The sequence below is a fragment of the Pleurodeles waltl genome, chromosome 1_2 (assembly GCF_031143425.1).
Source record: "Pleurodeles waltl isolate 20211129_DDA chromosome 1_2, aPleWal1.hap1.20221129, whole genome shotgun sequence".
NCBI lineage: Eukaryota > Metazoa > Chordata > Amphibia > Caudata > Salamandridae > Pleurodeles > Pleurodeles waltl.
In genome coordinates, this window is record NC_090437.1 from 670,710,582 (window position 1) to 670,736,112 (window position 25,531).

At 44.5% G+C, this 25,531-nt stretch overlaps 1 protein-coding gene across 1 annotated transcript in view; it reads left to right on the top strand.

Annotated features, from left to right (window-relative positions):
• Positions 1-25,531, top strand: part of LOC138255170 (uncharacterized) — a 169,604-nt gene that overhangs the window by 79,560 nt on the left and 64,513 nt on the right. The window contains exon 6 of the mRNA XM_069205829.1: positions 1,255-1,327. Coding sequence (XP_069061930.1) covers positions 1,255-1,327 — 73 coding nt within the window. The remainder of the gene's footprint in view (positions 1-1,254; positions 1,328-25,531) is intronic.

Consider the following 25,531-nt stretch of genomic DNA (forward strand, 5'->3'; position numbering starts at 1 on the left):
CACCAGAACTGCTGAATGCTGAGTTAAAGGATTGCAAAGCATCCTTGTCTTCATTCCACATCTTGCCTCTTCTGTACCACCACTCTGCACTTCCTGTCTTTTTTATTTCACAGTTAAGTATTTTTTTCATCCCTGTGTTCTTCCTTTGCTACAGTTTTGTATCTTTGTCTTCCTTTTTCTTTTATATTTTTTCCCATTTATATCTTGCTCTGAGCCACAGTCTGATGATGAAAAATAAATCCTGGTCCCCAAAAATGAGGGCTGGTGCCCACTCCCTACAACCAGCAGCACGAATTAGGCACTGATTGAATTATATTAGTCATCATTGATGCAACTATATCGTGTTAAGAGCGCATTTCCATATGGTGGCAGGTATTGCACAATTGCTTTCTATGGATTTAACTCATGCACTGCATGACATGACACGTCATGGAGCACATTCTACCTGAACAGAAAACAAACTGAGGTCCCAAAACTTCATACTTCATATCGAAAACGTGCATTTCGTCAAAAGACAGAACTAAATTTTGTCATAATTGAGAATGGAGGGGTAATTTAAAAGAAGTAGAAAAAATACTGCTTGTGTGCCAAGTGTCCCGAAATAGCCTGTGTGCAAGCTCGCAGTTAGGTCTCCAAGCAATTTCGAAAGGATGTTCACGAGATTTTATTACATTTTTTACATCAGACCTCGGTGAAATGCCCCACGCAGCCTGTGCCCATATTATGGCCAGAAAGGTTACATTACCTGCAGGGCCGCACAGACTGCAGTTTAGCAGACGGGTGGGGGTTTGAGGGGTAGATAACAGCTCAGGAATTGGCGCACAGTTCCACAATATTCTTTTCTTATCAAGCGTTCTGTGTCAGGTTGCCCTTATATCAAGTTATAGCGCAGTTGAAGAGTTCACGGAAGAAAATATTACAGTGAACTCTGGCAGCGTTTCACGGGTCAGAGGCTGCGGGACTGCCTTTGCAGCGATGCCTTCTTGTCAGGTGATTGTGCGCGGAATGCAAAGCGGAGCTGGCGCGTTTCCATGGCCGCCTATCAATGAGCGATGGTGACAGACGCACAAAGGCCCATGTCTGGCAGAGATACATTACAAAATGTGATTAGAATAAAAGGGAAGCGGCTCGGTAAAAATGGCCCGCTCATGCGACTCTTTTCCATCTTGTAGCGATTACCAGAAAGGAAACATGCGACTGCCGCCCTCTGCCACAGAATACACAGACGATTGTCTTCTGCTCTCTTTGTAACAGGCGCTGACCCAAGCCGTCAGACCGGAAGCGGTAGCCTCGGCGCATCGCTGGTTGAAGAAGGCCGACGCAGAAGGTATGCGCCAACAGATCCTCACTTAATAAAGGTCATGTTGGTGGATTTAATCTAGTCGAGCACTGCCGGTCCCAAGTAAAAATACACTATGGCTGCTTCGTTACATCTTACAACGATGCAAAGTTATGGGATGATGGTAAAAATGAACATCCAACAGATCTCTCCACTTCTGTCTCCCTTCAGCCATGCCAGCCAGGCCCACAGATACACCCACAATTTATGATTGGACAACTGAGTGCAGTAATAGCTAAGCACACTACCATCATAAGCAATACCATAAAGGGACATGCATAGCTGTTAAAAAAGCCCATAATTGTGCCTGTGGCTCTCACACCTCATCATCCACCACACTGCTACCCTCTGCATCCCATAACACAATAACTGCACCTCGTGGTCATCCGCATGACATAGAATCATAAAACAAAGGCAACACCCTTCCAGCCACACACCACCCTCCATGGCATAGCTTGCTGCCCATGTAAGTAAGAACTTCAGCATCACACATAGGGGTAGTAAGTGCTATACAAATGCTGCAATACATTACAATACAATATTTATCAAGTGCATCACCAAGAATTGTTGTGATCCAGTTAAAATCTTCAGTTCTGACACACTTCAGAATTACAAAAGCAAAATGTGCTATGTTTCTGCTTTCATAATTTCTGATATATGTTGAAATATTTGTACAGTGCATGTTTTTGTGAATTATAAACAAATTGATATCCTGCAGCCCTGTTTTTCGCACTTCCTCTAAGCAGGGCCACTGGTTTGTGGGCTTCTGCAGCCACTTAGTTTTCCAGATCATTATTAATCTGCTGCATTTACAACATAATCCATCTTCTGCTGCATAATCTACAGATTTTAACAAAATAAATTTTTCAAACCCAAATAAATCAAAAGTTACTAAAACTGCTGTGTCATGTGCTGCCACATAGTGTAAGGTCCGTCACAATAGTTGACTGGTCACCTTTCAAGTATTATAGTTCTATTTGGATATGAGACTAGTTCTAACAAAGTGAAACCTTTGCCCAAACAACTCTTACATGTAAACATGGCAAAATATTAAATTAATACTATCACAAAATGTGCTGCATTTAGCTGCATAATTTGTGTTTTTGCTTGCCACATAATTTATTAAACCTTGCCATATAATTATAATATGGTCCTTTCCTACTGCATAATTGTACCCCAGCAAGATTGTCAGATAGTCCAGTTTCCAAAATCCTCTCACTTTTGCAGCCAGAGAAACAAAAGAAAACAACATCTCCACATTAAAAGAGTAAGCAGCAATTTATCAGAAGAAAGCCTGACATTTAACCTCTGTCTTTGAACCTGCGGTGAATGTAACAAGATAAAAGCTTGTATTTAATTGTTAATATATCTTTTGAACTCCAGCATGTTTTTTGTCAGTTAGACTGTATGCATTCAAAAGTGAATGCAGTGTGTAAAGACTAATTTTAAATGCAGTTTTCATTAATACTGTGCAAGCTGCCTCCTCCATTTGGGTGGGGGGGGGCAAAGATTAATATGGGCTGGCCTGGCCCATAAATGCTTCCCCCGTGGCTACGGCCCTGACTACTACAAAGGAAACTGAGGCTGATACTCAGGGCCACTGGAATTATGTGATTATGCGGCTGTCGCTCTTTTGGCTTAATTATGGATGTGTGCATTTGCCACATAATCCATCATCTGTGGCTAAATTTGCAGATTTTAACAAAAAAATTGTTTCTAGCTCAAACGGATCACAAGTTACTAAAAAAACTTAGCAACATGTGTCCATGCTCAGTGGAAGGCATGTTGCAAAGATTTAATGGTCATCTTTCAGCTGCTTATTTCTCTACTTGATTGTTGAACTGGTACTAATGAGGTCAAATCTTTGCCCAGATAGTATGTCCACATGTTAAAATGACAAGATAATGAAGTAATACTATCAAAACAATATCCACATTATGCAGCATACTGTGCCTTTTCCTGTTGCATAACTTAGTTGAACCCTGCTGTCTAATTTAGTACTCTCCTGACACATAATTCAAGTGGCCCTAATGATACTCAAATGCTCTAAGGGCCAGATGTACCATCACAGCCCATTGCGATTCGGTAATAGCGATTTTTAAGAAATCGCTATTACCGACACGCAAAGTGCCATGTATCACATTTGCGAATCGGTAATAGCGATTTCTTAAAAATCGCAAATGCTATTACCGAATCGCAAATTGCGATACCGGCCCCATTCGCTTCTTTGGGCCTGTTGGCCCATAGCTGCGAATATTTTGCATTTCCAAAGTTGCGATTTCTGAACCAGAAATCGCAATTTTGGAAATGCAAAAGGCCAGGGTGCTGGGGGCCTGCACCCCAAAAACTTTTTTTTCAACATGTAAGGTACACACATGCCAAAAGGGCATGTGTGCTTTACATGTTTAATTTAAAAATGCAGTTTAACTGCATTTTTAAATTTTGCAACAGGTTACCACCTGGTTGCAAAGCATGGTATTTTGCAAGTGCAAAATGCCATTTTTGGAAAAATCGCAATTTGCGATTTTTTCCAGCATAGCCTTGCGACCTGGAAATTGCGAATCGCAAAATACGACTTGCAATTTCCAGGTCGCAACGCAAGAAATCGCTATTTTAGCAATTTCTTATTTGTGGTCTGCAAATGCATTTCATGCATCGCAGACCACGGTTTTGCACGCGCAAACGGCTGAATTTACGAGTGCAAAACTTTTTAATACATTTGGCCCTAAGTCTTTCTCAAGAGTGCTAAAATCAATTAATGTCATTTAACATAGGCAACACAGAAATAGTAACGTGTTATATTATCTCATATTGCCTTTTCTGGTTTGGGTTGTGATTTATAAACCATTCTGCATTTGGCCTCATAGTTTATGATGTCACCAGATCCCTTAGATGACAATAGAGGCCCATGTTACACAGTTACCAGTTATGTATTCTCAGATATTCAGAGTGATTTATACTATTTATACTATTTGTTACCATTGTTGAGTGTGAGGAGACTCATGATGCTGCCTCCCTGCCTATTTTCCATGTGTACTTGTTCTAACAAAAGATACTTAATCAAACCAGGATGCCATTGGTTACGTTGGTGCAGTATAGTAAAATCACATTGAAGATACTTTGTATTATGAGAGTTGTTTCCCTGCTTAAACTAATTGTTATAGTGAATCTATGATTCTGTAAAAAGTGTTTTTCTCAGGTCAGTTTTTCTGAACTGTGGAAATTAACTAAAATTTGGCCTTTGTGCTGTAGTAATAAACTCCTCAGACCTTGATCAAATAAAAAAGTCTCCACCTCCACATTCTCAAAGTTTCTACATTCTGGGTGTGGGCAGATCACTTTTTGAATTGGTCCAAGGCAAAGAAAGTCCTTGTTTGCAGTGCTATGCTCTAGATTTTTATTGCCTGCATCGGCTGTGCAATCTCACTTCAGGTGTGTAGTGACAAGTTTTCACCTGTGCGAGCAGTCTAACACCTATACTAATCCCCTCCTGGAGCCTGTTGGGAAGCACAATCATTTAATTTTAGACTCAATAAGAGGTATGAAGTTGCTGCACTCCATTGATTCCAAGAAGCGATAGTCTTGAGGGTAAGTACTATTAACATGGAACAAATCAACAAATATGTCATTTAAAAATGTAATTCATAGGAGTCATTAATTAGGTTTAATTACGTTTTTAAAGTTTTTACGAAATCTCGTACTAATTAAGTACTTTTATTAGCAAGTCATCAATTCTCAATACAATTACAGAACAATGCAGTGAGGCATGCCCCATAAAACCCTATCCCTTTTTGAAGCTGATTCAAAGTATAAGGAAACATCAACAGGACCCACAAAGAGTTCTTACCTCGAAAAGTGAAAGCATAAGAGCTGTAACATGACTTTCCATAAAAATAAATCCAAGAAACTCAGTAGAGTAACAACATAAGATTAAAGTATACATCGAAAGTCTTCCCAGAACGAATCTGAGAAATATCATTAAGGAGTCTTAGAAAGTATATGTGTCGAAGTCTAGCTCTCTAAGGAAAAAAGTCTGGTCTTATATGTCCTCTATTCTCTATTCTTAATTGCCTATCCCCCCCCATTTAACCCAGAAACATGCATTTATACAATACAAAAAGTGGCACAAGTTGCAAGTCTTGCAGAGATAACTTCTGGTTTCAGCCGATGAGCTGTTGATGTCGTCATGGGAACAAGAAAGCTTCCATTGATTTTGCAAGTTTAACAAAGAATGTCCTACACACAAGATACATTTAAGTATTCATTACAACATTTTCGATATTCTACTCTTCTCTCCCATAATTAAACATTATAAGACAAAAGTAAGATAGGTAAGTTCAATACATTCCACAGTGAAATCACTTCCACCATCATACGCTTTAAGTAACAGAGGCTATTTATAAAGAAACAACTTTTTAGATTAATCTAACATTGCAGAGATTTTTGCATGGTCAAGTGAGTAAAAAAGGGTAAGACTTAACCTTCTCTCTATTCATTCTACTGTTGCAATAAGATGTTTGCCTCATGAAAAGATTTACACTTATGACCATGACATGGGTCCCAATTAACAAAGAGGAAAGAAAGAGAGAAAACAGTGAAAGGTATGCGTTTGACAGCAGTTTTTACTAAATACATGACTCTGTGTCTCTGTGCAAGCTTCTAATGCAAAGCCAAGTTTATGTGCAGTAATTGATTTAGGCGTACAAAACATATCATATTGGGTTAAGCATTATTAATGTTAACTAGTAAAAATGCTCTCACAACGTCCCGCGTCTGATGGTTTGTAACCATCACAAAATTTCATTCACAGATGTTCACTGTCATCTTCAGTTGTCTTTTCTTTTTGTTTTAAAATCCTCCCTTTCTTTTATTCTATTATATTATTTGTTTATGTGCTCATTCAAATGTAAATCTTACTTCATTTCTTTTACTCATGTCTTTCTTTTTCTTCTTCACCAATAATACCTTTATGGCTTTATTGCTACTAGTGTAGATAGAAGACAAATAGCTACTATTAATATAGGAACTAAAATAGCTTTGAGGGTTCCTTCTCCTGCTGCTTAAATCCAGTTGTGTGTTGCAGAAATACCTTTTTGCATACTCTACAATTGTCTTACTGTCGTCAGGAATATAAGTTTATGCGATCACTGCCCCTCGATAGAATAACCAACCGGACACTGTACTCTTGAGTTCTTAGGGGTTCTGTTTTTATTACTATTGTATACCAGGTGATATCCAAGAGTTCCCTGTCCATGTGGTAAGGTCCTACCACTTTGATTTGGTCCACTGTCTTCTGTGCACCAAGATTGAAGGGGCCAGGATGTTTCCTCCGTTCTGCTTATCGCAGCTGTCATCTCAGAGTAGAGGAAGAGTAGGAAGTTTGACAGTAGCCTGGGAAAAAATAAAGTATAGGAGTCTTATTAGCCAGAGGATAGTTATAACAAACAGGCTCCTCTCCCTATGACAGCTTGTGCTGTCACAGTGGCAATACGTTCCCTGTGGTTATAGCACCTGTGCCCCACGCTCTGGTACAGTTTCTACCCTAACATAGAAACTTCACCCAGTGACATTTAGCATCCACAAACTGTGTTTTCGTGTAGCATAATATCTAGTACCTCCTTACACTGTTGGTCCCTGTCCCTGACACTTGCCTGAGGCTGCAACTCTCCTAGATCACAGCATTAGGTGCTGCAGCGTCCTCTTGCTCCTTTGGACAGATGGACATACCATAAGGCTTTGGTTGTTTCCCTCCGTCTCCGGCTTCTCCGTTGCTGTGTCGCTGCCTCTCTTGGTGTTCTCCGTCCCGCCTTCTCCACTTCTGTCTTCTTCTGTCCACTGCTCACGCTCTGATGCCATCATTTCTCTGCTTCTCGTACTCCTGCTGACACTTCCTGATGCTGACACGCCTCTTTCAAACCCAGTCTCGAACAGTGATATGCCCAGTGGGCTCCCAGTTTTGATGACTTCACTGCGACCTGCTGGAGTGCTTCAGTACTTTGTACTCTGTCTTTCCCCAGCAGCCATATTGGAAAACTCACTTTGGGCTGTCACTGGAATACAGTGTAACAATTCTCTGTCTTCAGCATCTTGTAGACCCCGCTCTTTTCTGCAAGTAAAATGTCTAACATGTATCTGTTTTGCAGAACCATTGATCTAATTGCTACTAGTTTTGTGTTTTTAACTAATAAAACTACAGATATACTAGTTGCTAGCTTGTCTACTACTGTTGAAAGCTTTCTGATCTTCTCATCATTTAATATCACTTCCACCGCTGGTATGATTGTTCAAAATGTGTCACACCACTAGTTACATTCCCTCATTTACACTGCATGAGTGTCTGTGTGCAGGTGTTAGTTTTAATGAATCTAATCTTTGTATGTGATACATTTTTGGAAAAAGCAAGCCTAAATAGCAAATTCCCTCCCAGTTACCTGGTAATCTGAAATAAGCATTCTCTTCACAAGTAAAATCCACTCAAGGTATAGTTGGATCATCCTCAGAAACAACAAGGTGATGGATGGAATGCTTGAATTAATCTCAGCTACTGGCGATCGCTCAGATCACATCCCTATCTATCGTTTTTTAGCCCACCATGCCACCTCAGTTTGGACCGAGCCATTTGCAAATCAGTCTTGCCCCTGCTCCTAATGGGAACAGTCCAGCCCGAACTGTCAGGCAGGTCTTCACTGACCCGGGACACAGGTCTTGAGTCCTTCGTCAGGGCAATTGTTAACTTTCCCTGCTTACTATCACCAGTGTCATGCACACTTATGAGGCCTATTGCTCTCACCTAATTTTTCTGGCTGACTTCATTTTTTGAAGTACCTGTTTTTGGGTTATCCAGGCCTCATGCGTGTCTGGGGGGGAGGGGTGCAGTCCTGTAGTCACACATTCGTCAACGGTCCTGCATCGCCATCAACTTATCTTCGGTGGTCTCAGTGGAACATGACCATGACATTTGTCAGAATTAACAAAGAGGAAAGGAAGAGAAAAAAAAGATGAAAAGTAGTCATTTGTTAGAAGTTTAAACTAAATACATGTCTCAATGCAAGCTTTGAGTGCAAAGCCACGTTTATGTGCAGTAATTGATTTAGGCCTACATAACATATTGTATTAGGTTAACAATTATTATTAATCTTAATTAGTAAAAACATACTGCACATATGCCCAAAAGTACAAACATGAAGGGCAGAGGCTGTGCCTTTCTCGAAAGCTCCATTGTGCCAATAGGAGCTGATTCTCTCATCTAGAAATAGGCATCTTCACAGATTTATGATGAAGTCTTAGGCTGCAATTGCAATCTTGCTGCTAATTCCATTCTGTGTGCAAATTGCGAACCCCAGGGATTTTGCTAGCATGAATTTTGACATGTAAAATCTTACATAAATCATATGGGAAACAGAGTAAAAATGAATGTGCAAATCCCAGAACAGGAAAAAAAAAAACTGAAACCCAGAATCAGGTGCAAGTTGTTCAACTGCTAACTAATGAACTCCACAAAATTAGTATTTACTGCATTGGCAATTTGCACCTGAGGCTATGTCCAAATTGTAATCAGGCAAAAGACAGGAGAGTCAATTTTCAGGTGAGTGAGATCTGTGTGAGGGATGTCTGTGTGTGTGTGTGTAGTCTACATGTGCATACCTGTATATATGTATGTGTGTGCGTCTCTCTGCTTGTGTATGCATGTGTGTTTGTACATATGTTTCTGAATGTCTGCATATGTTAGTGGGGAATGTGTACCTAGGCATAAAACACCAATATATTGGTTGCATGTAAATGGGATAACTCCTATATGATTACATGCTGGTGATACCTGCTATACGAATTCAATCCCTGGCATGCAGGAGGGTCAGTAAAAGAAGGGTGGGCAGGAGAAAGGTCTGTCTCACCCTATGATGCCAGGGACCATCCTGTAGAGATGGAGCCTGCTTTCAGAAAGCTCAGGACCTGCCTGCTAGCTGGAGTCTGCTGGAGACTGGGTGTCAACAGGTTTGTGAATGTCCAGTTCTCATTTGGCAGCAGTTCTTCGACTCTACCCCAGTCCTTTTTCTCCACCACGCCACTCGCTGCCTCCCTCCTTCTGTGCCACCAGTCCTCCTGCTACCCTGCAGCAACCATTTCATGAAGCACCTCCTGTGTTCCTACCTCACCTCCTTTTGGCATTTTGTTACTTGCCCCCTTCACCATATCAAGTAATTCCCTGCTCCACCCTCCCTTATATCAGTAGTCCTGCTCACCATGCTACTAACTAAATGGAAATTCATGCACTGCTGCCCCCGTATCTTTTATCCTCTCACACTCTATGCCCACATCTAGTTGAAAATATGCTGTGCTGGAAGGAGCTGTTACTGTAGCCCCTCAGCTCCCCCCAACTACCTTAAATTAAGATGGGAGATGTGAGGAGAGTGGAGGAGGCTACAGTGACACCTCCCTCTAACACAGTGGGCCCGATTACGAGTGTGCTGGTTCAAAGACCGCCACACTCACCGGGATCGTCAGACTGCCAGACCCCATGGTTCCCGACAGGCTGATGGTTTTTCGGGTTGTACTCAGCTTTCCGCCAGCCTTTCCACGGTGAGGACCCTCCCATGGAAAGGCTGGTGGAAATCCAGTTTTGGGGGCCACATGGGGGCCCCTGCACTGCACAAACGTAGTTGAGGGCACCCCCCTGCGTAGCTCTATTGGAATGGTCACTGTATGCTTTGCAAACAGTGTGCATTCTGATGGTGTTGATGTGGTGTGATATTGGCCTCAGCCCCCGTAAATAAGCCGAAACCAATATCGTAGCATTGTTCCCGCCAGTCAACCCGGTGTTAATGCATAATACATTGGTCCCGCCGGTCATCGGGAACATTGTAATACGCTTGGGGGAAAGAACGCCACCGGTATGATGGTGGCATCCTCCCTACGAGTTTGGCAGTCGGCTCGTCTGACCACCAAACTCTTAATCAGGCCCTACATATTTCAGGCTGGAATGCAACAAGGCTGGTTGGTACCAGAGGGAGCGCAGCTAAAACTGAAATCTGAATTCTGCCTGGCATCTAACATTCCCCTTCCCAAATCTCTGCTGTTGCAAAGCCGCTGCTAGTATGCTGGTTCTGAACGTGAATAATGTTTTATTTTTTGGAACATAGGCCCTCATTCTGACCCTGGCGGTCGGCGGAGAGACGGCGGTCGGACCGCGAACAGACCGGCGGTATTAAAAATGGCATTCTGACCGCGGCGGTCCCCGCCGCGACCGACCGCTACTTCTCCACTCCGACCGCCACGGCGGTCATGACCGCGGGGCTGGAGTTTGCGCACTCCGGCCCGGCGGTCGTCCCAAGACCGCCAAGGGTATTATGACCCTGCCTACCGCCGCGGTTTCTTGCGGGCGGGAACCGCCGTGCGAACCATGGCGGTAAGCACTATCGGGGTCAGGGAATTCCTTCCCTGGCACTGATAGGGGTCTCCCCCACCCCCCACTACCCACCCGAGTCCTCCCCCCACACCCTCCACCCCCCTGCCACCCCCCAGAGGTGGTACGAACCCCCTCCCCACCCCCACCCCGACATGCACATACATGTACCCCGACATGCACACACCCCCAACATGCACATATACACACCCCCTACACACACATACACAACGGGGACACATACCCGCACACATACATGCCGACATGCGCACCTGCCGAACAGCACACATTACCCATAGACACAGCAGCACCCCCCGCCCGCATACACGCACTCACACACCCCCTCTACACACTCACACGCACACCCCATGCACGCACACATCACACAACACCCCCCCACCCCCTCCCCTCACGGACGATCAACTTACCTTGTGCGTTGGTCCTCCGGGAGGCGACGGGAGCCATAGGGACGTGACCGCCAACAGAAGACCGCCAACAGAAGACCGCCACACAGAAATGTGGGTCGTAATTCTGTGGGCGGTGTTCTGCTGGCGTGGCGGTGGAGGTTGACCAGTCTCCACTTTCCCGCCGACCGCCAGTGTGGCTGCTGGCGGTTTTCCAGCGGAACGCTCCCAGCGGTCAGAATGCGCACAGCGGCACACCGCCGCGGTCGGCGGTCTTCACCGCGGCGGTAACTCAGCGGTCTTGCGAAAAGACCGCCAAGGTCAGAATGAGGGCCATAATTTCTTAAGCTGAGGCTGCAAAATTTGACTAACCACATTGTGATGCCCTTGGGGATTTGAGTATGTGACATACCATAATTTGTTAATAGGTTAACTCATATGAGGCCCTTTATGGATATGTGAAGCTACCTATGGGCATGCAAGCTGTTTCTATCATAAATTGACATACTGAGCAGCACCTGGACATATGATTTTTGAGATGGTGTAGTTAATAGTTACACTAGGGCACATAAAGTATGTGGGACTTGGCATATTCGTGGGCAAACGAGAATAATCCTGAAAAAAAAATGTCAGTAACTTGTTTTTTTATAGCCCTACACACCATATTTTTACTCTTTCTGAGTTCTATAATTAACAGCTGTTACTATTACCCAATTTTATTGGCGCTCAGTTAACCAAATTTGGAAGTAGGAAAGGCTGAGTGAGCCTCACTGAGAGTCAACACATTACCTACATATCGCTCCGTGGTCCAACTTTGAATGTTTGGCTTACTGAGCAAACTTCCCAGCATTTGGAAACAAAATTAGTATATTGTAGGAAAGTACCATCTTGCCTGGCATGTTACCCCCATTTTTCACTGTATATATGTTGTTTTAGTTGTATGTGTCACTGGGACCCTGGTAACCCAGGGCCCCAGTGCTCATAAGTGTGCCTGAATGTGTTACCTGTGTAGTGACTAACTGTCTCACTGAGGCTCTGCTAATCAGAACCTCAGTGGTTATGCTCTCTCATTTCTTTCCAAATTGTCACTGACAGGCTAGTGACCATTTTTACCAATTTACATTGGCTTACTGGAACACCCTTATAATTCCCTAGTATATGGTACTGAGGTACCCAGGGTATTGGGGTTCCAGGAGATCCCTATGGGCTGCAGCATTTCTTTTGCCACCCATAGGGAGCTCTGACAATTCTTACACAGGCCTGCCACTGCAGCCTGAGTGAAATAACGTCCACGTTATTTCACAGCCATTTTACACTGCACTTAAGTAACTTATAAGTCACCTATATGTCTAACCTTTACCTGGTAAAGGTTAGGTGCAAAGTTACTTAGTGTGAGGGCACCCTGGCACTAGCCAAGGTGCCCCCACATTGTTCAGAGCCAATTCCCTGAACTTTGTGAGTGCGGGGACACCATTACACGTGTGCACTACATATAGGTCACTACCTATATGTAGCTTCACCATGGTAACTCCGAATATGGCCATGTAACATGTCTATGATCATGGAATTGCCCCCTCTATGCCATCCTGGCATTGTTGGTACAATTCCATGATCCCAGTGGTCTGTAGCACAGACCCTGGTACTGCCAAACTGCCCTTCCTGGGGTTTCACTGCAGCTGCTGCTGCTGCCAACCCCTCAGACAGGCATCTGCCCTCCTGGGGTCCAGCCAGGCCTGGCCCAGGATGGCAGAACAAAGAACTTCCTCTGAGAGAGGGTGTGACACCCTCTCCCTTTGGAAAATGGTGTGAAGGCAGGGGAGGAGTAGCCTCCCCCAGCCTCTGGAAATGCTTTCTTGGGTACAGATGTGCCCAATTCTGCATAAGCCAGTCTACACCGGTTCAGGGACCCCTTAGCCCCTGCTCTGGCGCGAAACTGGACAAAGGAAAGGGGAGTGACCACTCCCCTGACCTGCACCTCCCCTGGGAGGTGTCCAGAGCTCCTCCAGTGTGCTCCAGACCTCTGCCATCTTGGAAACAGAGGTGCTGCTGGCACACTGGACTGCTCTGAGTGGCCAGTGCCACCAGGTGACGTCAGAGACTCCTGCTGATAGGCTCCTTCAGGTGTTAGTAGCCTATCCTCTCTCCTAGGTAGCCAAACCCTCTTTTCTGGCTATTTAGGGTCTCTGTCTCTGGGGAAACTTTAGATAACGAATGCAAGAGCTCATCCGAGTTCCTCTGCATCTCTCTCTTCACCTTCTGATAAGGAAACGACCGCTGACCGCGCTGGAAGCCTGCAAACCTGCAACATAGTAGCAAAGACGACTACTGCAACTCTGTAACGCTGATCCTGCCGCCTTCTCGACTGTTTTCCTGCTTGTGCATGCTGTGGGGGTAGCCTGCCTCCTCTCTGCACCAGAAGCTCCGAAGAAATCTCCCGTGGGTCGACGGAATCTTCCCCCTGCAACCGCAGGCACCAAAAAGCTGCATCACCGGTCCCTTGGGTCTCCTCTCAGCACGACGAGCGAGGTCCCTCGAATCCAGCGACTCTGTCCAAGTGACCCCCACAGTCCAGTGACTCTTCAGCCCAAGTTTGGTGGAGGTAAGTCCTTGCCTCACCTCGCTGGGCTGCATTGCTGGGAACCGCGACTTTGCAGCTACTCCGGCCCCTGTGCACTTCCGGCGGAAATCCTTTGTGCACAGCCAAGCCTGGGTCCACGGCACTCTAACCTGCATTGCACGACTTTCTAAGTTGGTCTCCGGCGACGTGGAACTCCTTTGTGCAACTTCGGCGAGCACCGTTTCACGCATCCTCGTAGTGCCTGTTTCTGGCACTTCTCCGGGAGCTACCTGCTTCAGTGAGGGCTCTTTGTCTTGCTCGATGTCCCCTCTCTCTTCAGGTCCAATTTGCGACCTCCTGGTCCCTCCTGGGCCCCGGCAGCGTCCAAAAACGCCAAACGCACGATTTGCGACTAGCAAGGCTTGTTGGCGTCTTTTCAGCGGGAAAACACTTCTGCACGACTCTCCAAGGCGAGAGGGATCCGTCCACCAAAGGGGAAGTCTCTAGCCCTTTTCGTTCCTGCAGAAACCTCAGCTTCTTCTGTCCAGTCGAAGCTTCTTTGCACCCGCAGCTGGCATTTCCTGGGCATCTGCCCATCTCCGACTTGCTTGTGACTTTTGGACTTGGTCCCCTTGTTCCACAGGTACCCTAGATTGGAAATCCACAGTTGTTGCATTGCTGGTTTGTGTCTTTCCTGCATTATTCCTCTAACACGACTACTTTGTCCTTAGGGGAACTTTAGTGCACTTTGCACTCACTTTTCAGGGTCTTGGGGAGGGTTATTTTTCTAACTCTCACTATTTTCTAATAGTCCCAGCGACCCTCTACAAGGTCACATAGGTTTGGGGTCCATTCGTGGTTCGCATTCCACTTTTGGAGTATATGGTTTGTGTTGCCCCTATCCCTATGTTTCCCCATTGCATCCTATTGTAACTATACATTGTTTGCACTGTTTTCTAAGACTATATTGCATATTTTTGCTATTGTGTATATATATCTTGTGTATATTTCCTATCCTCTCACTGAGGGTACACTCTAAGATACTTTGGCATATTGTCATAAAAATAAAGTACCTTTATTTTTAGTATAACTGTGTATTGTGTTTTCTTATGATATTGTGCATATGACACTAAGTGGTACTGTAGTAGCTTCACACGTCTCCTAGTTCAGCCTAAGCTGCTCTGCTAAGCTACCATTATCTATCAGCCTAAGCTGCTAGACACCCTATACACTAATAAGGGATAACTGGGCCTGGTGCAAGGTGCAAGTACCCCTTGCTACTCACTACAAGCCAGTCCAGCCTCCTACATTGGTTGTGCAGTGGTGGGATAAGTGCTTGAGACTACTTACCACTCTTGTCATTGTACTTTTCATAAGAGAAAAATATACAAAACAAGGTCAGTGTATATACACATAGCCAAAAAGTTTTGCATTTCCTCTTTTCACTCTTTTCTAAGTGCTGAAAAGTACTTCTAAACTTTCAAAAAGTTCTTAAAAGTCTAAAAAGTTTTTTTTCTGTCTTTCCAAAAAGTTCTGAAAACTTTTTTCTCTTTTTCTATCACTTTAACTCTCTCTAAAAATGTCTGGCACAGGCCAAAGTGTTGATCTGTCCAAACTTGCATATGACAACCTTAGCTGGAAAAGAGCAAGGAGTCTCTGTATAGAGAGAGGTTTGAGTGTAGGGAAGAATCCTTCCTTGGAACTGTTACTTAACATGCTTAGAGAACAGGATAAGGCCATAGGTGCCCCATCTGTTGAAAAAGTACCTAATAGTTCCCAATCTGATTCAGGGACTCCCCCAGGAAAAGATTCAGGAAATAAACTTCCTAGCCTGCCCATTACTAGACAATCTAGCATAGATGGTAATGATGATGAGCCACACCAAAAAAATAGTGTTGTCTCACATCATAGCAAAAGCATTTATTCTCACCATACTGGTAGTAATGTTTCTGTAAACCAAGCTGTTAGGGTGCCTTCTGTAAGGGACAGGTCTCCTTCTGTTCATTCCCATCATAGCTCTGTTTCTAGAAATGTCCCTCCCACCAACCCTGATGACAGAATGTTAGAGAGGGAACTCAATAAGTTGAGGGTGGAACAAACCAGACTGAAGCTTAAAAAGCAACAGCTGGATTTGGATAGACAGTCTTTTGAATTAGAGAAGGAAAGACAGAAGTTGGGTTTAGATACCCATGGTGGCAGCAGCAGTATTCCCCATAGTCATCCTGCAAAAGAGCATGATTCCAGGAATCTGCACAAGATAGTTCCCCCTTATAAGGAGGGGGATGACATTAACAAGTGGTTTGCTGCACTTGAGAGGGCCTGTGTTGTACAGGATGTCCCTCAAAGGCAGTGGGCTGCTATCCTATGGCTATCATTTAGTGGAAACGGTAGGGATAGGCTCCTTACTGTGAAAGAAAATGATGCTAATAATTTCCAAGTTCTTAAGAATGCACTCCTGGATGGTTATGGCTTAACCACTGAACAGTACAGGATAAAGTTCAGAGAGACCAAAAAGGAGTCTTCACAAGACTGGGTTGATTTCATTGACCATTCAGTGAAGGCCTTGGAGGGGTGGTTACATGGCAGTAAAGTTACTGATTATGACAGCCTGTATAACTTAATCCTGAGAGAGCATATTCTTAATAATTGTGTGTCTGATTTGTTGCACCAGTACTTGGTGGACTCTGATCTGACCTCTCCCCAAGAATTGGGAAAGAAGGCAGACAAATGGGTCAGAACAAGAGTGAACAGAAAAGTTCATACAGGGGGTGACAAAGATGGCAACAAAAAGAAGGATGGTAAGTTTTCTGACAAGGGTGGGGACAAATCTAAAAATGAGTCTTCATCAGGCCCACAAAAACACTCTGGTGGGGGTGGTGGGCCCAAATCCTCCTTTAATCAGAACAAGGAAAAGAAACCATGGTGCTATTTATGTAAAATAAAAGGCCATTGGACAACAGATCCCAGTTGTCCAAAGAAAGGCACCACAGCTCCTACCACTACAACCCCTACTGCTACACCTAGTGTCCCTACTAATAGTAGTGGTGGTGGGAGCAAACCTACTAATAGCCAATCCAAGGGAGTAGCTGGGCTCACTTTTGGTAATTTAGTTGGGGTTGGTCTAATTAGGGAGACCACAGAGGCTACTTTAGTCTCTGAAGGGGCTATTGATTTAGCCACTTTGGTTGCTTGCCCCCATAACTTGGAGAAGTACAAGCAACTAACCCTAATAAATGGTGTTGAGGTCCAGGCCTACAGGGACACAGGTGCCAGTGTCACAATGGTGATTGAGAAACTGGTGCACCCTGAACAACACATACTTGGACACCAGTACCAAGTAACCGATGCTCACAACATAACACAAAGCCACCCCATGGCTGTTGTAAATCTCAACTGGGGGGGGGTAACTGGTCCAAAGAAAGTTGTGGTAGCTTCAGATTTACCTGTAGACTGTCTATTAGGGAATGATTTGGAGACATCAGCTTGGTCAGATGTGGAGTTGGAGGCCCATGCAGCAATGCTGGGCATCCCAGGGCATATTTTTGCTTTGACAAGGGCTCAGGCCAAAAAGCAAAAAGGACAGGGAAGCTTGGATCCTGGAACAATGGACCAAGTGCTCCCTAAAGCTAGGGCTAGTAGAAGCAAACCACTTCCTACTATCCCTCCCTCTACAGTGGATTCTAATTCTGAGGAAGAAGAATTCCCTCCCTGTGCAGAACCTACACGAGAGGAGCTGGAAGCAGACACTGCTGAGCTTTTGGGTGAAGGGGGGCCTGCCAGAGAGGAGCTGAGTGTGGCACAGCAAACCTGTCCCACATTAGAGGGTCTCAGACAGCAAGCTGTCAAACAGGCTAATGGGGATGTCAGTGACTCTCACAGAGTTTACTGGGAGGACAACCTCTTGTACACTGAGCATAGGGATCCTAAACCTGGAGCTGCCAGGAGATTAGTGATTCCTCAGGAGTACAGAAAGTTCCTCCTAACACTGGCACATGACATTCCCCTAGCTGGGCACCTGGGTCAAATGAAAACTTGGGACAGATTGGTTCCATTGTTTCATTGGCCTAGGATGTCTGAGGACACAAAGGAATTTTGTAAGTCCTGTGAAACCTGTCAAGCCAGTGGCAAGACAGGTGGCACTCCAAAGGCACCCCTTATCCCACTGCCTGTGGTTGGGGTTCCCTTTGAAAGGGTAGGGGTTGACATAGTTGGCCCCCTTGACCCTCCTACTGCTTCAGGCAATAGGTTTATCTTAGTGGTAGTGGACCATGCCACAAGATATCCTGAAGCAATTCCTTTAAGGACCACTACAGCTCCTGCAGTGGCAAAGGCCCTCCTGGGAATATTTTCCAGGGTGGGCTTCCCAAAGGAAGTAGTATCAGACACGGGAAGCAATTTCATGTCTGCATACTTAAAGGCCATGTGGAAGGAGTGTGGTGTAACGTACAAGTTCACAACACCCTATCATCCACAAACAAATGGACTGGTGGAGAGATTTAATAAAACTCTCAAAGGCATGATTATGGGTCTCCCTGAAAAACTCCGCAGGAGATGGGATATCCTCCTACCATGCCTCCTTTTTGCCTACAGGGAGGTACCCCAGAAAGGAGTGGGCTTCAGCCCCTTTGAACTTCTTTTTGGACACCCTGTTAGGGGTCCACTCACACTTGTAAAGGAGGGGTGGGAACAACCTTTAAAAGCTCCTAAGCAGGATATTGTGGACTATGTACTTGGCCTCAGATCAAGGATGGCTGAGTACATGAAAAAGGCCAGTAAAAACCTTCAGGCCAGCCAAGAGCTCCAGAAGCAATGGCATGATCAGAAGGCTGTTTTGGTTCAGTACCAACCAGGGCAGAAAGTGTGGGTCTTGGAGCCTGTGGCCCCAAGAGCACTCCAAGATAAATGGAGTGGACCCCACACAATTGTTGAAAAGAAGGGTGAAGTCACCTACTTGGTTGACTTAGGCACTGCCAGGAGCCCCCTTAGGGTGCTCCATGTCAACCGCCTGAAACCCTACTATGACAGGGCTGATCTCACCCTGCTCATGGCAACAGATGAGGGACAGGAAGAAGATAGTGATCCTCTACCTGATCTCTTCTCTTCCACAGATCAAGATGCTCTTGTGGAAGGTGTAGTTTTGGCTGATTGTCTTACTGCTGAGCAGAAAGACAACTGCATAAATCTCCTAGGACAATTTTCAGAACTCTTCTCTACTGTGCCAGGCACCACTTCTTGGTGTGAGCACACTATAGATACTGGAGACAGTTTACCTGTCAAAAGTAAGATCTATAGGCAGCCTGACCATGTCAGGGACTGCATAAAGCAAGAAGTTCAGAAAATGTTGGAACTAGGAGTGGTTGAGCACTCTGACAGTCCATGGGCTTCTCCTGTGGTACTGGTACCAAAACCCAATTCTAAAGATGGAAAGAAAGAAATGCGGTTTTGTGTAGACTATAGAGGTCTCAACTTGGTAACCAAAACTGATGCTCACCCTATACCCAGGGCAGATGAGCTTATAGATACACTGGCATCTGCCAAGTATCTAAGCACTTTTGATTTGACTGCAGGGTATTGGCAGATCAAATTATCAGAAGATGCTAAACCTAAGACTGCATTTTCTACCATTGGAGGACATTACCAGTTTACTGTAATGCCTTTTGGTTTGAAAAATGCACCTGCCACTTTTCAGAGGTTGGTGAACACAGTCCTGCAAGGGCTGGAAGCTTTCAGTGCAGCATATTTGGACGATATAGCTGTCTTTAGCTCCAGCTGGGATGATCACCTGGTCCACCTATGGAAAGTTTTGGAGGCCCTGCAAAAGGCAGGCCTCACTATCAAGGCTTCAAAGTGCCAGATAGGGCAGGGTAAGGTGGTTTATCTGGGACACCTTGTTGGTGGGGAACAGATTGCACCACTTCAGGGGAAGATCCAAACTATTATTGATTGGGTTCCCCCTACCACTCAGACTCAGGCGAGAGCCTTCCTAGGCCTCACTGGGTATTACAGGAGGTTCATTAAGAACTATGGCTCCATTGCAGCCCCTCTTAATGACCTCACATCCAAGAAAATGCCTAAAAAGGTATTATGGACAGCAAACTGTCAGAAAGCTTTTGAGGGGCTGAAGCAGGCCATGTGCTCTGCACCTGTCCTGAAAAGCCCTTGTTACTCTAAAAAATTCTATGTCCAAACTGATGCATCTGAATTAGGAGTAGGGGCAGTCCTATCACAACTTAATTCTGAGGGCCAGGATCAACCTGTTGCTTTTATTAGTAGGAGGTTGACCCCTAGAGAAAAGCGTTGGTCTGCCATTGAGAGGGAGGCCTTTGCTGTGGTCTGGGCTCTGAAGAAGTTGAGGCCATACCTGTTTGGCACTCACTTCATTGTTCAGACAGACCACAAACCTCTACTTTGGCTAAAACAAATGAAAGGTGAAAATCCTAAATTGTTGAGGTGGTCCATATCCCTACAGGGAATGGACTATACAGTGGAACATAGACCTGGGAGTAGCCACTCCAATGCAGATGGACTCTCCAGATATTTCCACTTAGACAATGAAGACTCATCAGGTCATGGCTAGTCTTATTGTCCTTCGTTTGGGGGGGGGTTGTGTAGGAAAGTACCATCTTGCCTGGCATGTTACCCCCATTTTTCACTGTATATATGTTGTTTTAGTTGTATGTGTCACTGGGACCCTGGTAACCCAGGGCCCCAGTGCTCATAAGTGTGCCTGAATGTGTTACCTGTGTAGTGACTAACTGTCTCACTGAGGCTCTGCTAATCAGAACCTCAGTGGTTATGCTCTCTCATTTCTTTCCAAATTGTCACTGACAGGCTAGTGACCATTTTTACCAATTTACATTGGCTTACTGGAACACCCTTATAATTCCCTAGTATATGGTACTGAGGTACCCAGGGTATTGGGGTTCCAGGAGATCCCTATGGGCTGCAGCATTTCTTTTGCCACCCATAGGGAGCTCTGACAATTCTTACACAGGCCTGCCACTGCAGCCTGAGTGAAATAACGTCCACGTTATTTCACAGCCATTTTACACTGCACTTAAGTAACTTATAAGTCACCTATATGTCTAACCTTTACCTGGTAAAGGTTAGGTGCAAAGTTACTTAGTGTGAGGGCACCCTGGCACTAGCCAAGATGCCCCCACATTGTTCAGAGCCAATTCCCTGAACTTTGTGAGTGCGGGGACACCATTACACGTGTGCACTACATATTGGTCACTACCTATATGTAGCTTCACCATGGTAACTCCGAATATGGCCATGTAACATGTCTATGATCATGGAATTGCCCCCTCTATGCCATCCTGGCATTGTTGGTACAATTCCATGATCCCAGTGGTCTGTAGCACAGACCCTGGTACTGCCAAACTGCCCTTCCTGGGGTTTCACTGCAGCTGCTGCTGCTGCCAACCCCTCAGACAGGCATCTGCCCTCCTGGGGTCCAGCCAGGCCTGGCCCAGGATGGCAGAACAAAGAACTTCCTCTGAGAGAGGGTGTGACACCCTCTCCCTTTGGAAAATGGTGTGAAGGCAGGGGAGGAGTAGCCTCCCCCAGCCTCTGGAAATGCTTTCTTGGGCACAGATGTGCCCAATTCTGCATAAGCCAGTCTACACCGGTTCAGGGACCCCTTAGCCCCTGCTCTGGCGCGAAACTGGACAAAGGAAAGGGGAGTGACCACTCCCCTGACCTGCACCTCCCCTGGGAGGTGTCCAGAGCTCCTCCAGTGTGCTCCAGACCTCTGCCATCTTGGAAACAGAGGTGCTGCTGGCACACTGGACTGCTCTGAGTGGCCAGTGCCACCAGGTGACGTCAGAGACTCCTGCTGATAGGCTCCTTCAGGTGTTAGTAGCCTATCCTCTCTCCTAGGTAGCCAAACCCTCTTTTCTGGCTATTTAGGGTCTCTGTCTCTGGGGAAACTTTAGATAACGAATGCAAGAGCTCATCCGAGTTCCTCTGCATCTCTCTCTTCACCTTCTGATAAGGAAACGACCGCTGACCGCGCTGGAAGCCTGCAAACCTGCAACATAGTAGCAAAGACGACTACTGCAACTCTGTAACGCTGATCCTGCCGCCTTCTCGACTGTTTTCCTGCTTGTGCATGCTGTGGGGGTAGCCTGCCTCCTCTCTGCACCAGAAGCTCCGAAGAAATCTCCCGTGGGTCGACGGAATCTTCCCACTGCAACCGCAGGCACCAAAAAGCTGCATCACCGGTCTCTTGGGTCTCCTCTCAGCACGACGAGCGAGGTCCCTCGAATCCAGCGACTCTGTCCAAGTGACCCCCACAGTCCAGTGACTCTTCAGCCCAAGTTTGGTGGAGGTAAGTCCTTGCCTCACCTCGCTGGGCTGCATTGCTGGGAACCGCGACTTTGCAGCTACTCCGGCCCCTGTGCACTTCCGGCGGAAATCCTTTGTGCACAGCCAAGCCTGGGTCTACGGCACTCTAACCTGCATTGCACGACTTTCTAAGTTGGTCTCCGGCGACGTGGGACTCCTTTGTGCAACTTCGGCGAGCACCGTTTCACGCATCCTCGTAGTGCCTGTTTCTGGCACTTCTCCGGGTGCTACCTGCTTCAGTGAGGGCTCTTTGTCTTGCTCGATGTCCCCTCTCTCTTCAGGTCCAATTTGCGACCTCCTGGTCCCTCCTGGGCCCCGGCAGCGTCCAAAAACGCCAAACGCACGATTTGCGACTAGCAAGGCTTGTTGGCGTCTTTTCAGCGGGAAAACACTTCTGCACGACTCTCCAAGGCGAGAGGGATCCGTCCACCAAAGGGGAAGTCTCTAGCCCTTTTCGTTCCTGCAGAAACCTCAGCTTCTTCTGTCCAGTCGAAGCTTCTTTGCACCCGCAGCTGGCATTTCCTGGGCATCTGCCCATCTCCGACTTGCTTGTGACTTTTGGACTTGGTCCCCTTGTTCCACAGGTACCCTAGATTGGAAATCCACAGTTGTTGCATTGCTGGTTTGTGTCTTTCCTGCATTATTCCTCTAACACGACTACTTTGTCCTTAGGGGAACTTTAGTGCACTTTGCACTCACTTTTCAGGGTCTTGGGGAGGGTTATTTTTCTAACTCTCACTATTTTCTAATAGTCCCAGCGACCCTCTACAAGGTCACATAGGTTTGGGGTCCATTCGTGGTTCGCATTCCACTTTTGGAGTATATGGTTTGTGTTGCCCCTATCCCTATGTTTCCCCATTGCATCCTATTGTAACTATACATTGTTTGCACTGTTTTCTAAGACTATACTGCATATTTTTGTTATTGTGTATATATATCTTGTGTATATTTCCTATCCTCTCACTGAGGGTACACTCTAAGATACTTTGGCATATTGTCATAAAAATAAAGTACCTTTATTTTTAGTATAACTGTGTATTGTGTTTTCTTATGATATTGTGCATATGACACTAAGTGGTACTGTAGTAGCTTCACACGTCTCCTAGTTCAGCCTAAGCTGCTCTGCTAAGCTACCATTATCTATCAGCCTAAGCTGCTAGACACCCTATACACTAATAAGGGATAACTGGGCCTGGTGCAAGGTGCAAGTACCCCTTGGTACTCACTACAAGCCAGTCCAGCCTCCTACATATATTACCTAACGATAAAAAAACGGAGCTTGGGCACAAAATGAGACCAGGAAATGAAAATAGCAAGCTGGTACTCTGGAATCACATTGAGCTTGTAATACAAACTCAATAATAAAACGATATTTGGAGACAAAATTATTATTTGCTAAGACATTAAAACAACATAAGCTGATCTCTGAGGCCGAAATTCGCAAAGTTACACAAACAACAAACACATTTAAGCATTACAGCATTTTGTTTATTTAAATTTTGATTTTTTTTTCCGGAAAATACAAGATGATGTTTGGTAACAAAATGTGTGGTTTTACAAACTGATATTTTGAAACAACAGTGCATTTTTGTCAGATTACAACCAGGAGACAAAACATGATTGTAGACTAAGAGCCAGATGTACTAACAATGAGAATAGAGAAAAGTGCAAATTTTTCAGAATCGCAATTAGGAAATTGCTATTCTAATGTATTAAACATTTATTTTGAAATATGTGATTCCTGGTGGGTCGCAAATCCACCCACCTCATGAATATTAATGAGGTAGCTCGCAGTTTGCGACCCATTAAGAAAGATTGCCATCACAGGGATTGTGGCCTCCTGGGGTTAGCGGACCACCATCGCTGTGATTGCTCCTAGATGATGCAATCTTCATCTTTTTTGGGAAAATTGGGATGAGTTAAAAAAAAAAAAAAATGTTTACTTTAACTTTTTTACTTTTTAAGAGTAGGCAGTGGTCCGTGCCCTAAAAATATATATTTTTTTAACTTTCTCTCATCCTGATTGTGAATGCCTTACGTCCTTCTTTAAGAATGTGGTAAAATATAAATGTTTTGCAACCACAGTTTGATTGAAGAATATCAGTACATACCACTGTGAATTGGTATTTGGATCGGAGGTCCAAAGACACCCCTTCCAAATATCAAATTAGTATTTGATTCCAAACAGTAACATGCTACTGAATTGCAGCTTGCGTTTGACACACCAGAGAAACTGTTTTTGCTGTCGCAACGGCCCTATTCTGCAAATTGGGGCCATATGTGTCCTCAAAAACGATTCGTAGATGTGACCGTAAATGTGAAACTCCCTAAATGTCAAATGCTGGGATTTGTGGGCAAATAAAGTGTGTTTTCCAAAAAAATGCAACTATTGTGAGTCACAATATTGAGGTCAGTAAATTAAACCTGCATATAGATCCACTCCACAATATCAATCCATATTGTCAAGGTAAGCATTTATAAGAAAGTGTGCATTTACTATTCCACATCTACTTGTCTTTACAATATAGTGGGCATTGACAAAGGAGTAGGTTGATATGAGATAATTCATATTTTTATAGTGCACCACTTTTAAGTATATAAAAAAAGTCCAATCATTAAATAACGTCACATTGTTGTCTTCATTTATTCCGCTTTTCTTGCAACAGATTCATAAAAACATCAGCCAACGCGTTTCATCCTCAACATAGGACTTCTTCAGGGCTGTAATATAACAGAAATAACGTCCTCAGTGTAATAGAGAACCAAATACATAAAATAAGTGCTCATTAAGAAAAAAGAAGACAATACATACTGAACAATGCCCAAACAACTTAATCCATAAATTAAGAAGAAAGACAAGGGACACCCATAACCAATATTAAACAATTAAGAAAAACAAACATAATAAATATATAACAAAAATAGACAAATGTTATTTACCCATTACAAGTATTAAGAATAAATAACCATATATTCTATGCACCCAGCAAAAAAAGATGACCACAAAGAAATGATCAATGAAAAAATCACAAATGTATGTACATATATATAACAAAATAAACATATACAATTTCTTAAAAACGAACGATATACATAAAAAAAGGATATTAATTTCTCAACTTTTTAATAGTTAGATATAGCTAAAACCATCAACACCCCTTGCAATGCCCACTGAAAATCATTACCACATATGAAGGTGATGTCCATAATAGGAAATGGTATATGTTTATTCCCCTCCACAATGGTATTAATTACACAGAACTAGATGGGCTAATGCAGTGGACAGCTAGTAATTGCATTAATTATGTATTCACATAAATTGTTATAAACAATTAACAAAATAAAAAATTCATACCTTTTGTGTTTATGGCTTTTCATTACAATCGCCATCATGGTTGTTAAAATAACTCATACCCATACGGTAGCCTAAATACAGCACAAAGAAGCAGGTTGATATGAGAACTTCAAGATTGTGATTC